Source organism: Solenopsis invicta, chromosome 4 (assembly GCF_016802725.1).
Source record: "Solenopsis invicta isolate M01_SB chromosome 4, UNIL_Sinv_3.0, whole genome shotgun sequence".
In the NCBI taxonomy this organism is placed as follows: Eukaryota; Metazoa; Arthropoda; class Insecta; order Hymenoptera; family Formicidae; genus Solenopsis; species Solenopsis invicta.
The window spans coordinates 8,530,605-8,546,865 of record NC_052667.1 but is presented as its reverse complement, the minus strand read 5'-3'; the positions used below and the strand labels follow the sequence as shown (position 1 = coordinate 8,546,865).

General features: G+C 32.6%; 1 protein-coding gene across 2 annotated transcripts in view; it reads right to left on the bottom strand.

The window, feature by feature from the left end:
* Nucleotides 1–16,261, bottom strand: part of LOC105196291 (neurexin-3) — a 502,597-nt gene that overhangs the window by 406,956 nt on the left and 79,380 nt on the right. Inside the window, exon 1 of one of the 2 annotated variants that reach the window (XM_026137070.2) lies at nucleotides 6,466–6,534. The exons of the other annotated variant lie outside the window; for it this stretch is intronic. Within the exon in view, the coding sequence (XP_025992855.2) occupies nucleotides 6,466–6,474 (9 nt within the window). The 5' untranslated portion in view covers nucleotides 6,475–6,534. Of the gene's footprint in view, nucleotides 1–6,465; nucleotides 6,535–16,261 lie in introns of those variants that run through there. 2 annotated transcript variants of the gene reach the window in all.

Here is a 16,261-nt window from a genome sequence, read left to right as displayed (position 1 = left end):
CTTTGGTAAGGTCGTTATTGGTCGAAACAAGATTATCTTGAATTTTTTAAGGGAGGAAGGTCATGTGATCGGCCGAAGAAAGCTGATTTTTACAAAATTTTTTTGTGGCACAAGACTTTTTTAATGAACTGTCTAATAACTTTTAACTTTTCTTACATATTTCGCATAATTTACAGATGTAGAAAAAAAATTTTTTAAACCAAATTAGTTCAAATATGGCGGCGTAATGACGCTCGCTCTTCAAGTCCTGGTTTTCGAAGGGGTCAAAACGGCGTACAATATAACTCATGACGTGTGTATCGCGTTTCAAACTATTACCAAAAAAGTAAAAATTTAATAGACTGTTTGATTATAACATTTCAGTATCTGTATAAATTTTGAGCATAATTCTCTTAATGACTTAAAAGTTGCTTAATTCTTTCTTTGCATTTGATTCTAATGTAAATCACGTTTTTATAGTACGTTTTTATAGTACTTGCAAATTTAATACGTAACATTATGAGTTAAGTTAAATTTTTTACGTATACTAATCAAACTCTAATAAATATTAGTGCAAAAGTTTATTCTAGACCCACTTATTTAAAAATTATTTAAAACCGAAGCAAAATATATCATTTACGTTAGCAGATCATCTCTGTTGTCTGATCTCCAATATCCTGCGAACTAACGCATCCAAGTTTATTTTCATGATGTGTTGCACCTAAATATTGACTCTCATTCAAATCTTCTGCCGCAGGCTCATCATCAGAATCAGTTCTCATGCCCGCCCCATCGCACAACTAAATCCAAAGTCCCTTTTCGTATACTGCCTGTAAATATTTTAACATAATTCTATCGGCTATTCGCTCTCTACAGTCTCTCTCTCGGCTTTTAAATCGCATATCATTGGATACATTGCTTTAAAATATTAAAAATCGCGTGTTGATACATGATCGTGATTATGCGAACGCTCATTTGATAATTATATGTGAACGCGCTTCTACAATGTAGTTTAGCTATTAAACAGGTCAGGTATTGAATTAACCCTCTGGATGCGCAACCTCGCTTACTGAATGAATACAGTAAATATACTATGAATATGAATTGTGAAAGTATTAATACCTTTGGTTTTTTAAACTTCTGTTAACCAATAAAATTCAACGTTCGATAAAAATATTATTATTATTATAATTATTATTTAAAGTTGGGTAAGTTGACATATTTTTTTAACTCAATTAAGTTAAAGTTAATTGCTCATAAAATTGATTTAATTATGTTAAAATTAACTTGAACAAAAGAAACTAACCAGTTAAAAGATACGTAAAGTTAAATTAACTTAAGTTAAATTAAAAGTTGATTTTTAAAAGAATTATATTCGTATTAAATTAGGAATTCGTAAATTTTGAAAGTTAGATTACCTACTCAAAAAAATTATAATATAAATCATTAGACAGATTTAATATTTTATTTGTAAATTAATCTAATATTTTATTCGTGATTATGGTAGTTTAACTGTAATTTATTCAACGCTATAGCAGCTTTTAGAGAGCACATGCAAAACTTTGCAGACAGCCAAAAGTAAAAGTATCATGTAATATTCAAAATAAGATTATTTCGAATAGCGTACGGATATAAATTACCATAAATATTGATTATCTTTCAGAATGACTACAAAAATGCGCTATTTAACAATTATTGGAGACATTACAGACTACGGCCATCTTTCCCGCATGACCACAATACCCCAATTTACCCTGCACCAATGAATTCCTTGCACTAATAATTTTTGCATGGGTCAATTAGTATAATATTTCTCGAGTTTCTCGTGGCATAAAAACGAAAAACGGACATCGTAATTAACAGCGCGATACAAAGAATAAAGCACGGCTACATTCGCACTCTCTTATAAATCTTCCGATTTTAATGAGTTCTTTTAAATAGGATCGTTAGACCGCGGTACCGAGAGCTTAACAAAATTTATGGTATCCGTTGAGAGTTGCGGAAAACGAGGGTACACACAAAGGGAGGGCAAAGAAATCGGAAGCCCGAAACGAACAGCGTTTCCCTCTCGCGAGAGCCGCGCACTTGCTCTTCGACGATGGAACCTATCGCAAAGGCAATTCGGCGGTATTCACGGTCGCTTCCACCGCTAGTTAACCATTGTAACATCCGCGCGGATAATACGTTGTTACTCCCCCCTCCTCCCCCTCCGTCCGCCCCGACCGCATCTGCACGAACATTCAATCTGCACGCGAAACTTTTCGCGTACCGAACGATCGGACCTTCGAACTCTGCGTAATTTAATTGAAACTGCATCCGCGATCGAACTGCGCAGTCCTGCAATGGCTTGTTGTCGATTAAATAAAAAAAGTGGGACGGGAAGGAAGAGGGTGAGGGTGAGGGCGAAAGAGCGAACGAGAGTGGGAAGGATGCGCAACGAAATCGTAACGAAAAACTTGTCGTCCCCGTATCACCGTCAAGGGCGGACCGGAAAAGTCGTTCGGTTCGCAAAAGCGACTCGGGATCAAGTTTTTCGCGTCCGGATCGATACCCTCGACCCCTCGTAAGATAATGTTCCCGTTCGTTTTAATAGCGCGAATTGTCAGCACGACCGAGAAATCGACACCGAAGGCGAAACGTTAATCAAACTGTGGTACTACGAGTTTTTATTTCGATGTGACATTTTTGTGCTTCTGCTACGTGCTTCCCGCGCGTTTTCCGTCTCCGCTGCGCTGGTACGAAATCAGATACGTGAAAAAAAGGGTGAAAAGGGGGAGGAAGGGAAGGGAAATGTTTGTCATAGCGTGACGCCGCGCAATGTGGATGTGTATACTCAGAAAAAAAATTGCATTAACGGTATCCCGGAATTTTCGCGCTCGCCCCCTTCGGATTCAAAATTGAAAACCGATTACCAGGGATAAAAACAACTTTTGTTTCGATCTTTTGTGCAGCTCGTTTTCCGCGCTCCGGATTCCTTGAATATTTTCACGATGAATTCTTGAAATATATTCGACAAGAACCATTACCCAACAAACGGATAATGGGGAAAAAAAGCGGAAGGGGAGGGGAAAAAGCGCGACGCGGAAAATTCTCAAAAGGAAAAGAGACAGCGGGGTATCGTAGTAATTGGGTTACCTCCGGACGTTGCAGATTTCGTCGCATTGCCATTTCGTCGCGCCGCTGTGCTTTATCGGGGGCGAGTTAAAAACAACGGGGCGAAATATTGTAAATTTCCATTTTGCATTTCGCTAGCAATGCGATCCTAGTGTCGCGAATAAATTCCGGCAGGGAGAAAACCTATATGCAATAAAGCTCCGAATATTATTAACACCGTGATACACAAATATACCGCGTATAATTACGCCGGTAAAACGAGCGTAAATAGACTTTGCGATCCCGACGGTGTAATATACGCAGATAGGTAGAACTCCTTGCATAATTATAATCGGCGACATCCGAGATGCGTGCGCGATCGACTGATATAAGATAAGGTTGCCGAAATCGCAGCACTTTTGACATAAAGGCTTATAACTGAGAAATTATAAAATATATTTTTAACTTACGTCGTAATAAAGTACAACATTTCTCCTTTTATTTTTATTTTTATTTTTTTTTAATTTTATGTATTGTTATGAATTTTTAAATTACGGTTTTTTAAGAAACCTTTGAATAGTGCGATTTAGGCAACCGGTCTCTTAAATTGCACCACAGGTTAATATTACTCTTAAAAGGACACCTTTTCTGCTAGATTTTTTCTTCTCGAGCGAAAATGCGTTAGATAAGCATAATTTTATTAATATTGATGATAAATACTGTAAACTAAATACGTATTCCGTCAATTTCGATAACTCTTTAATAATACTGCAATAACATTGCTATATTACGGTAATATTGTTACAATGTGTGCTCTGTATGTCTATTATATTTGATTTTGTATACATAATCACGATCAAAACAAATTTAGCGCGATTTAGAAGACTAAGACATGGTGCGATTTAGGAAGCTAAAGCATTTTGTAAAACTTTATTTATTTAATTTACAAATAAAAACGCAAAGTTATTTGAACACTGTTAATCTAATTTTAACAATATTGTAATCATTACAAATTATCAAAATTTAGATTATTTATTTTATCTTTCTTTGAAATCAAATTACGAAATGAGTTGAGAAATAGCAGCAAAATTACAATTTTTTTTATAAATATTAATAACAAAATTTCTATTGTTCTTAACATGTTGAGTTTAATGAAGGATGTTGATATTATTATGTAGTTGCCAAATAATTTCACAAAGAGTATACGAGTACTGTGGTTGAATATATACGCGAGATACGATTTAGGAGCTGATGCGATTCGGCAACCTTATTCTAACACGGTTTAACAAAAAATAATCATTTTCTGTAATTTTTCTTTGGATACTGAATACGAATCCAGTTTTCAAACTGCTTCATCGCGTCACGATTTTAAGAAACTTGCGGTTAAAGCAAAATGGGCTATTTTCACTTTGTCACGTAACTGCGATATGTGACGTGCTGAAGAAGTTTTATTGCAGTCCAAGTTAAATGTGTTATTGGGATTTTCAACCCTCAAAAAGAATTTACGGTGTCATTTATAAGGATTAATAAGGTATTCACGATTAAATATGGTGTCTATTGCAGAGAAGCTGTGAAGTAGGTCATTCAGGATTACCGAATAGTTTTCGAACGATAATACGGGCTAATGAGAGTAACAACGTGAATGGAAAAGCGCAAATTTATAACAAAAACCTTTGTTATTCACAGTAACATCGAACATTTCGAAGCGTTTCGAGTCATCAGCGCGACACAAATGCGATCTTGCGGAATTCGTTTCTCATATCGATGAATCAATTTGCAAAATCCAAAGTATCAAAATAACCAGAGCAAAGAGAAGCATAATCTGATTAAACACTAAAAAACATAAAAACGCCATTGGCATGCAAATTTAAGGAGAAAACATAAACGACGCTCGAAATAATAGAGAACGACTCACTGCGAAATTGAGAAAGACGACGAACTTTGAATAAATAAATTTATGGTTGTGGTCAAATTGATATAATAAAGAACAATCATAAACATATTAAATTATACATTGCATAATAACAAAGTGTTATCAGAATGAGATCGCAAACAAGTAGGTATGTGTTAAATACAGTTTCTCAATTATACTTCTTTAAACCTAAGTCTTAAATTAGTTGAATAAGAATCCGATGTCAAATTTGATAAATTCAAAATGAATTCAATCTGGCAAAATTTAAAAAATGTTCAAATTTTTGTAACAATTTATACAATATATGAAAGTCTTGTATGATGCTTAATAAAAACTTAATGCTAAAATTGACGATTATTTAAAATCGAGTAATTAATATATTCAATAATAATTAAATCATGTTTTATAAACTTTAGTAAAAATTTATAAGGATTTTTCACATACATACCTTATTTAACTATAAATATTTTATTAATCATAGCCAACACAAAACATTTCCTTTGTGGACTGAAAGCCCTGAATAAACTTAATTTTTATTGCAATAAAACTTATTCAACGCGCTACATATCGCAGTTAAAACATGACAAAGTACGTGAAAATAGTTCTTTAATTGTAAATTTCTCAAAATTGTAACGTGAAGTAATGTGGAAACCGAATTTGTATTCCGCGAAAAAAACCACAGAAAATGACTAGCCTCACTTTGATATTAATTTTTTCTTCAACCGTAATAAAATCATATGATACAGCTTTCGCGTTTTCCACATTTTCACCTCGACGCTAAACGCAGTACTGCTGTTCTTTCATTTTAATGTTAACCAATTAAAGAGGTCAAGCTTTAAACATGAAAAGTTTTCACATAATTTTAACCACGGTGTAAAATATCTAATTTAATCAAATGTTGTCCCGCCAACATAACTTTTTATCTTTGTCAAATATCTAGAAATGTGGAATTGTATATTCCTCAAGAACACACAAAAAAAAACAGCAACGTATTTAAAAATGATGTTACAACGCACAAGAAAAATATTTTCGCCTCGTTCAATATATTTATTCGTCACAGTATTTTTACATCTCACCTATTGATAATCTTCTTTAAATAATATATGATTATCTCGAGGATTTTAATAAATTAAAAAATCAATATTGAAGATTATACAAGAAGATCATTTATTATTAAAATAATATTATCCGTAATAAAATTCTTGTCCCAAAGTGCAACGTTGCATGATTATTAATAAATCAAATCGGAGTACGTCACGTCTAATTATGAGCTAATTTTTGAATGTATCGATAGTGGCGCCTCTTTACGTGTTATCGTGATTTTTTAAATTGAGATGGATAATTATGGATCCGTATTCAACGTGGCGTGCACGACCGACTTTGAAATCGCACGAAATACCATGTATCACTCATCTCGATCGCGTGATGGGAAAAAACGTACGATAATCTCTGATCCCACTTTTGTTACTACTTCGGCTTACCTGCACCATGCCTCAAACGAGTCCAATTTTTCAAAATGTGATAATCTGCGTTATCATATTCGCGCACGCACCATGGAATGTTCCTGAAAGTTAAATATATTTGATATTTTCACTACGATACATTTTGTATTTATGTTAAGTAAAGCCGGCCTTTGTTAAAATTTTCGTGAAAAATTTTTAACACACCAGAATGTTAATTTAATATTACGTAATTGCGCGTATGTAATGCTATTTGAATATTCTGTGTCAAATTGATACTGAATATTTTTAAAATTTAAAATAACACTGTATATGGGTAAGTAAACAAATACTGTACACTGTAAAAAACTAAAATTAATAAATGTTAAGTGTCTCTCTGTGCTCTCAAGATGTAAAACCAATATAAACTTATCAAGGGCTAAAAAAAAAAACAATACTGGGTCAACGTGCTTGTACGAAAATTGTTTTAATAACAAAACAAATCAAATCACAGACCTTTCAACTGTAAAAGCAATTATCTTTAGTGAGATAAATTCATTGTAAAAATAAAAACAATCTTCTTTAATTTAACCGGAAACATAAATCAATTATCACTCGTCTGCGTTTAGTATGCTACAGCAGTTACTTGAATAGATCGATATAGAAATTATAGATTGAATGCGTCTAAAAATGCTCCACAGAAATATCATACAAAGAATTATCATCTCGACAATACTATATCATTAATGACACAGTACAACAACCGAACACACATATTTTCTCATTTTCTTCTTTTCGATTTTGTTTTTGTCAATTATCAGTTACAATATTATACATATAATGTCTAATTTTTGTAAAAAAAAGTAACACAATATTGAGTGACCCTGATTGACAAACAAAATCAAGTTTTGACATTTTAACACATGAAGTTACATTTTCTAAGATAAGATTTCTTAGAACCATATTAAAACCAAACCTGATTAAATTTTTCTGTTAAATTTTTAATATATCCGATATTAATTCAATATAATGTTATTTAAATAAAGTAACTGTGTTCTATATGGACTAGTACCCAATATGTCCTACTTGCTGTTTCTAACAATAAGTAGTTACACGATAAATTGAACAAATAACATTAGTATATCGTACAGATTGTCAACGTGAGTTGTTTGTAACAGTTACCTGTTCAGTTCATGTATTTTATTGTTAACAGTGAGTTCAATAATAGAATATTCTTGATTGTGTTTCTCATGATCTAATATTTTGTAGAAAAGTTACTGCATTCTATAATCAAGTGATAATTATTGATCTCCGCAGTTCATATTATTGTAACTTTATATTTATACTTTTCAACACTGTATTTAATTTATATTTTTGTTATAACACCCTGCTTACAACCAAAAAAGAAAAAAGAATTCTTAGTAAGAAAGAACGAATATGACATCAGTAATGCGTACCTACACATCGATTGTAACGTTTTTCGGTACTTTTATTACTTCAGATCGTAAATTTTCATCTACCTAAATGCAATTCATGCCATAGTTTTAAGAAGGAAAAGTTAAGACAGTCAAAAAACTGTTTGCTTAATGGATTGTTGATAAAAATATTTTGTTGTATACTCTTATATGTATGTCAATATATTAATAAACTCATAAACTTATAAATATTACATTGGATCATTTTATTATCCGTTTTTCTGATACTTTTTGTGAAAAAGAGGGTACATGCGTATTCAATGATCCAAATAATACTTTTTCTAAAAGTCTCTACAGCACTCACGTGAATATTTGAAATTTTAAATTAATCACAAGATAAATGAAATAAAACCTCTTTAACAGTCATAGCTAGATCTTAATGCTTATATTTTATTCGTGTGATTTTATATATTTTTCAAACACATTAAACTGCGCACCGAATAGATTTTCAGTTCACAAAAATTAGTATTACTATTAAATTAATTTTTAATTTAATAAACGTGATATTATTAAATCTTATTTAACTTAAAACTGTTATAATTAAAAATCTATTCGGCGCGCAATTTAATGAATTTAAAAGAGTATATAAAATCACACGAATAAAATATAAACATTAAGATTCAACTACGATCGTTAAAAGCATTTTATTTACATTGTAATTTCACATTATTGATCAAATAAATTTTCTATTTTAAATTAATGTTAAAAATGTATTTTGCTTTAAATTTGGTCATTGATTTTCAATTTTGGACTCAGCAAAAATTAGAAAAAATCGCAAAGTAGACCATATAGTGTACAGTTAACTTATATATTTCGTTTCGAATTAATATTTAATCTTTTTTAGTGTTAAACACAATTTATATATAGATAATAAATAGCATAAATATAATGTAATTTTAAAACATCAATTTTGCTAAATAAATAAAATGTATGTCAACGTATAGAATTGTAATATACAGTAAGTGAACTATATTATTGTTATTGCAACTAAATTAATGGCTAAGAAAACTAATAGAAAATAATTGTAATATACTATACTATATAGTAATTCCAACTATTCTTTTAACCATTAGCTTAGTTGCAATAATCATAATATAGTTTACTTAACTACATATTATAATTCTATTAACAAAATTTGTATAGTTGTCCCCTTATAGCTGCCACCACTGCAATTTTTTCTCTCAGTGTATTAATCATGTTTTATTATTTTATTTTTATTTATAGAATCCCCTTAAGACAACGCTCGCAGAGCACTAATTCCAGATCTAAAATTCGTTACTAAACTGCAGAATTTTCTTTTGCACGTGCGCGCGCGCTCATCTATTCTATTACATCCCGCAAATCGCTACCGCGCAAATTAATTTATTCCACGTCCGCTGGAATCGCGTCTGTTAGTGTTAGTCTGTTGAAATGCTTAGTCCGGCATAGCTTGATACCGACACAATGGAATAAAGTGCATTTGCAAATGCAGTCCCATCGGGATGCCCGATCACTTCGCGGTATAATCCAAATTCCTGCATCAGCATCTCGATTCCGATGTAACACCCACGCGTTATCCTCTCATAATGTTCGCAGATTTGTCTTCGTTATCGCGAGCACCATCCATCAACAAAGACATTTGCACGAGTTCGTTGCCCGATAAGTGCGGTGAACGATACGCGGCGATAGATATCTACGAGTATCGATTGAGCGCTCCACGAAGTACGTTGATGAGGTGTGCATCGATTTTAGGTGCTAAGACAATTTGGCTCACGCAAATTTTTCACGATCGACCGGCCGCTGGCGGAGTCAAGTGACCAAGAGGTAGAGGCCAGTCCGGCGCTGCTGACAGACAAACAGAAATTCACTTGCGAAAATGCAATTACGTTAATGGTCATTGCTTTAAAAGCGTGTCTTGAATTGTACTACGTACTATGCGATTATCGACTCATCGTGTTTTAATGAAGCACTCGCGACGCGAGTAGCGAACGAAATATGACGTTTATGGGATAATAAATGTCTTATTTTGTCGTTAACGATTTTAACCAAGCAGGCGAGATTAAAAGCCTTTGCTGAAAGCCGCTCGCAAGCTACTAGCACTGGAGCTGTACAGCAGATGTACTTGTTGATCATAATTTGCAGAGAAAAAGCAGATTTCTTATCAAATGATATTAGTAGTTAAACCTTCATAAATCATGTTTCTAATTTCCTGACTCGCGACTGAGATGTGACATTCTCCCTCGGGGGTGAAAACTGGAAATGAAATTTTGGAAATGCTCTTAAAACATCTGAAGCTGTACATTTGTTTGAAGATTGAAGGAACATTAGTGATTCGAAACAAATTAAAATGTCAGATGAAATATGTTTATTTAATAAGAATTTAAAATATTTCAAAAGTTACTTGATAAAAAAAAGAAGGTTCACAGAAGGTACTACCGCTGCCGAGATAAATTACAGTTTCCAACTGACGCACGGATTTACCGACTCAAATTTTAACCGAAGGGCGTAGAAGATATAAAATTATAGGCGTAAACGGTGAAAGCGGGGAAAGTCGCGCGGCGCACGCGCGGACCAATATCAACATATTAGCGAATTCGTTTCCCTTCAAAGCCGCTCGGAAGGTGAAATAATCGCACGAGGTTGTTCGCGCGTGGGAGCGCAACAACCTCGGTATGGGGCGCACGTTGAAAGGGAACCCTCTCGGAGAGTATCGAAAAGCAACGTAATATCGCGCCGCTGTACCGCCCGCGACGGTGTGCGGCGCCGCGTGTGAGTGTGTGTACATTACTTTGGGGGCGAGCAGCCGGAAACGGTGAGTATCGCACGTGCACCTGTATATATAATCCGCAATATCCCTCGTGTGATATCACCGTCGACAGCCTCGTGTCCATTTACCTATCTGCCCACGCGGATACAGGGTACTCTCTGGTTTGCGTAGTCCTTTTTCCTCCGTGCCTTGCGCCCAGTTTAAACCGAAATACGACTTTTTTTTCGACCCGAATCGTTTCGCGTCGATTCCCACGTTGCTTCTCGCGCGTGTCGAAAATGTTATCCTAGGAACGTGATTTTTTTTCCCCTCCCCCTTGTCACCTCTCGTATCTTTTGCGCAGGGTGCGGCGCACGCAGCGATACTTTTTGCGCGCTACAAGAATTTTTTTTTTTTTTTTTACATACACGAAACCTATCAATCTTTTGAGTGTTTCGAGAAACAGTAACTAATTCATCGTGATGAATGTGCTTTTGAATATTTATTTTTTCTGACAAAAGTGTTTTGATTAAATCAACGAAATGTATTTGATAGAGTTCATTTATACAAGACTGTTACGCAGAATTTATAATTATCACGATTAGGTTCGGTATGTTGTAGCAGGTACGTTTGATAGATTCAAATAAAAGGAAAATTTGTTTAATATTTTCCCCATCTAGATCTAGTAAAACTTTTTCTAGTTATATTATAGTGGTACACGGTGTCGTCGATGGATGCCATGCAATAGAATCCCTTTTCTCGTAATTAAAATACCTCACAAAATAAAATAAAAAACGCAGTATTATGAGATTTTTCTCAGAGGCGACATGTAACCGCGACGATTCCATAGACCCGGGTTCATACCCAGATAATTCAGTCCTCGAATCCATTTTTTTGATGTGTGTGTGTGTGTGTTTGTGTTTGTGTGCGTGTGCGCGTGCGTGCGTGCGTGCGTGCGTGCGTGTGTGTTTGCGTGCGTGTGTGTGTTTGTGTGCGTGTGTGTGTGCGCGTGCGTGCGCGCGCGTGCGCGCGTGCGTGCGTGCGTGCGTGCGTGTGTGTGTGTGTGTGTGTGTGTGTGTGTGTGTGTGCGCGCGCGCGCGCGCGCGCATGTGTGTGTGTGTGAATTGTGTGATCAGTGTGTTAAGTATACATGTTCTTCGATTAAAGAGGTGGTATGTTTATCCAGCAAACAAGGTAACGTGAAATGACATTTCAATGACGTCTTATTGACGTGAAAACGTCATTAAGACATTATTAAGACATCATTCGACGTCACTTTGTTTGCTGGATGTAGTGGTATGTAATTATTAAGTTGATAGACCTTTTTTGCAAGTTCTTTAGCGTAATGTGTGAATGTTTTTAAATTTAACACTTTTACATTTAATTTTTTATTTCCAATATATAAACATGTCATGTTCGAGAAAAAATCATTGTAAGTATGTAGTATACTGGTTGAAGACTAATGCGTCAAGATATCAAATTTTAATAAAAAAGAAATTTCGTTATCAAAATTAAGTTTGAACTAAAGCAAATAGAAGATAAATCTTGATAATACATATTTAAAGAAAAGCATTTGGTATTTATGATCATGTTACATAAGTTGTGTTATAAAGGTTGATAAAGTGCGATCCTAGGTATTGTGGTACACTGTAAAAAATAGAATGCTAATTTAATACTTTTGTATGTCCGTTCTAAATTTATTTTAAATTAAAATAACTCAAAAGTTAAGTTAAAATAACTCTTATTTTAACTTGAACACTTAAAATAAGAGTTATTTTAAATTAACTTTTGAGTTATTTTAACTTAAAATTTAGAGTGGACTTTTTGGGACATTTTATTTTTCACGGTGTATGTATATACGTCAAGATATTGAATGTTGAATAAATTTTAAATTCTTCTCGAATATTTTAATAAAATAATTTCTCCTTTAAATATGAACTTTTTTAATTTGATTTTGGAATATTATACACTTTGAATTCAAATTTGAAAAGACTCGTGTTCAAGAAAGAATTATTTTGATTTAACGGGTATAATATTTAGTTCTGTATAAAAATTAATTGAGGAACTTGAAAATATCAAAATGTTACTAGTGAAACGTTGGTGATTCTTTTTTACGCATGCTTAACTTTTCGATGGCAAATTCAGCGTTACATGGCGCAAGAAGTCTGACAAAAATCAGATTATTAATTAAAAGTTATTAGGTACTTTATAATTACATTTTCATATATTTATATTTTTATATATCTTACATCTTCTACACATCTAATGCATTTGATTAATTTTCAGAAAATTTTTTAAAACACAAAGTGCTTAAAGTATCGCTTTTGTAATGATGCCTTTCATATTTTATTTATGCATTTCCAACAAATATATGCAAAAAAACCGACAACACTATAATAAGTAGCACGCAAAATATTATTGGAATCACCAAACCTTGTGTCTGTCCCAATGCAATTACATGCATTAATTAATTGTTCTATTTACACTAAATCTAAATAAATTTAGTACCATTAACAAGAAATAGGACGACTATTGATTAATATTCATAATCCGTTTTTATTTCAAGGAAGTTGTAGAATCTTATAATAAATTGAAAAATAGGATATTTTATTGAAACATTTTTATTAAAAACAAAATAGATACCATAAATAAAGGTGTTTCTATTTTGAAAATACAATACGTGTTATTTTAAGAATTAAGATGCAAAATTACATTAAAAAAGCGTTGTTAAACATTGAACGAATTCTTTTCAAAACATTTTCCAAAGCCACGATAATTTAAACATGATGTACTATTCAAGATTTGTAATGTTCACCTTAAAATTAAAATGTATTGATTATGTTTATACTTATTGCTATTTTTACTTCACCTTAAAGCTGTCTTCTCGTAGCATTCTTATGTGAAATTTTCTTACGAGACTGTTCCAATATAATTGTCAGTGTCCTAATTACTGCTGCTTTTTCAATCGTAGCATTAGAATAAAAAATGTGAGAACGTTACGTGTTAAAATTGCTTTAATGTTAAACTAAGATCATCATATAAACGTAAACAAAACAATGTAAAATATTTAATAACTGTATTTATAAAATAATTAAAGCAGTTAGAAATTCATCTTAGAACGTAGGCGTTATCATTTTCTAAATAAAAGCAGAATTGCATATGTTTTGGAAGTTTATGAAAAAAAAACATGGTACTTTCATTTTTATATCTACTAAAGCAATATATGATGATGTTTAAATGACATTCGAATAAAATGATCATAAACACGTGATAGGTTACTTTTATTTAATTTATTGAGAGAGATGACAGTATTAGGGACAATCATTTAGGGCTTACCTGCATTACTGCCGGCAGTAAATGAGTCACGTTATATGCATGAATATGCGGCAGTAATCGGGAGACAATATTCCGAACATTATAATTGACAGTAATAGGTTCAATATATGATATATTTTCATTTCTCTTATTATATTTAAATAATCAATTGATTTTCAAGCTTGTTGATTCTATCGTGTATATATTAAAGCTGCACCTGAATAACGATAAAAAAATGTTTATTAAATACTTAAAATACATACTATGAAATATAAAACATGTTAACTGCCACTTTGTTTTTAAAGTGACGGTAATTGGAACAGTTATCCTAGCCTGGTTAACAAGTTACCCTTGTTAAAATTTTTTCAGATCTGATTCATAATTAATCTCTCATGCGAGATAATGTGAGAACTCTATTGACAAATTAATTTGTTCTGTTCTATCATAATTATAGTAAATTTATATAGAGATACTAATCGTAAATGTATAGCTTAAAGCATGAGATAACACCGATATTTACGCCGCAAAAGTTGAAAAGAGAAAATAGAAGGAGCGAAGGTAATTTGCTCGCAACTACATATACTTCGTTATGTATTTTTATGTTATATTGTGTTGTAATTTCGGTTTATTACTGTTTACGTTAACGTGATTTGAATCAATTTGTCAGTGTTATGAGTAGCGCGGCGATGTATTACAACCTACGCAGAAAAAATGATTACTCTCTCTGCAGGGAGTGTGATAAGCTTAGTGATTATTTCGTGATACACAAGTAGAGGGATAATAGAGGACGGAGTAGCAAAATACAAGCGCTTAGCTCTTATATCCTTTGTCCATCTTGATTGTTCTATTCATAAACGGCCATGTCTCTTTAGACATGACAAAAATGCAAGAATTTCTGGAAATGTTTTATAAAATTTAAAAATATAAACGTTTCGCTTATTTAATTTTTTTTAATAGTTAATAACAATATAAAATTTCCATTGTCTTTTATTTGGCTCAGACATCAATAATGCTTGATAAATTAAAATTAAAATCTAAAGAAATTGGATTCAACGCTTTGTTCTGAAAAAATTAATACCTTTAACTTAAAAAGGATGGAATGTGAGGAGTCAACGCAGTTCTCGGTGCACAAACTAATCAAATTAAAATTATTCTATTGCGTGTTAACGCATTGTAGTGTAATTATACAAATTACACCTCTTCTCGCCAAACGCCTCGGCTTCATCCTAAGTCATCTTTAATCCATGAATTTATGCGAAGAGAGTTTATGTGAAGAATATCGCATTTTCCAACGTAATTTCACCGCATTCAAATATTGAACATCGTCTCTCGATCAAGAATTTTTTTTATAAAACAACTAATCATATTTTTGCACAGCAAGTTAGTGTTACGGAATAAATTAACATGAATTAACAAATTTCTAGAAGACAATCGATGGTTACTTTGTAATAACGCTACATTCTCATGAATGTGATAAATAAGTATAAATGCGTGGCATAGTTTAAGTAAAAAAAATATATACGACTAATAGCGAATTTTATTGGCCGAACAGGTGCGCACTAAATGTAGAAATTCGGCACGAACTCCAATAAACGGTGTTGCTTTTAGTGCAAAACGCACTGAGTGTATCTCACTGCTACCCATTGAAAAACGCAATAAAACTTTATGGTGGTTACAAGATTTTCAATTTTGCCTGTTAAGAGCAAACCGTCCGAAACAATATGGTGATTTAAAATAAAATAAAGTAAACATCTAGTGGAGTCATAAACATCAATATTGACATCAATTCCTAATAAGTGACGGAAAATAACAGCTATCATTGTTTATGCATTACTGATAAACGGTAAATAGATATTATTTAGCGAGTCGGTGTTTATTTGGTAATTCAGTCTGTTGACCTGATGTTTAATATATAACATTTCTGCAACAAGTCTTTCATTAAAATTTCTTTCCACCTTCAATATTTCTCGCATTTTCCCAATGAAATTTACGACTGCGACTCATTCTGTGGTCCGTAATCACCGAGTCGTCGTATTTTTTTTTATGTACGTGATTCTTATGTTCATTAATTCTCACTTTCAACTGTTAAATGTAAAATACTTTTATTACATCAAAACGTGATAAAAGAATTTTTATTTCATTAGTTCGCGCACCGACAACCGCATTGACAGCCTATCCCTTTTAAGTTATATTAATTTGATAAATTAAATTTCCGATAAGTACGACATATTTATATCAAAGTATTCTATGTGTAAAATTATATTGTATTTTCATACTTACTACATATTATATAATCATGAATTGTTCATAATTATTTTAATTC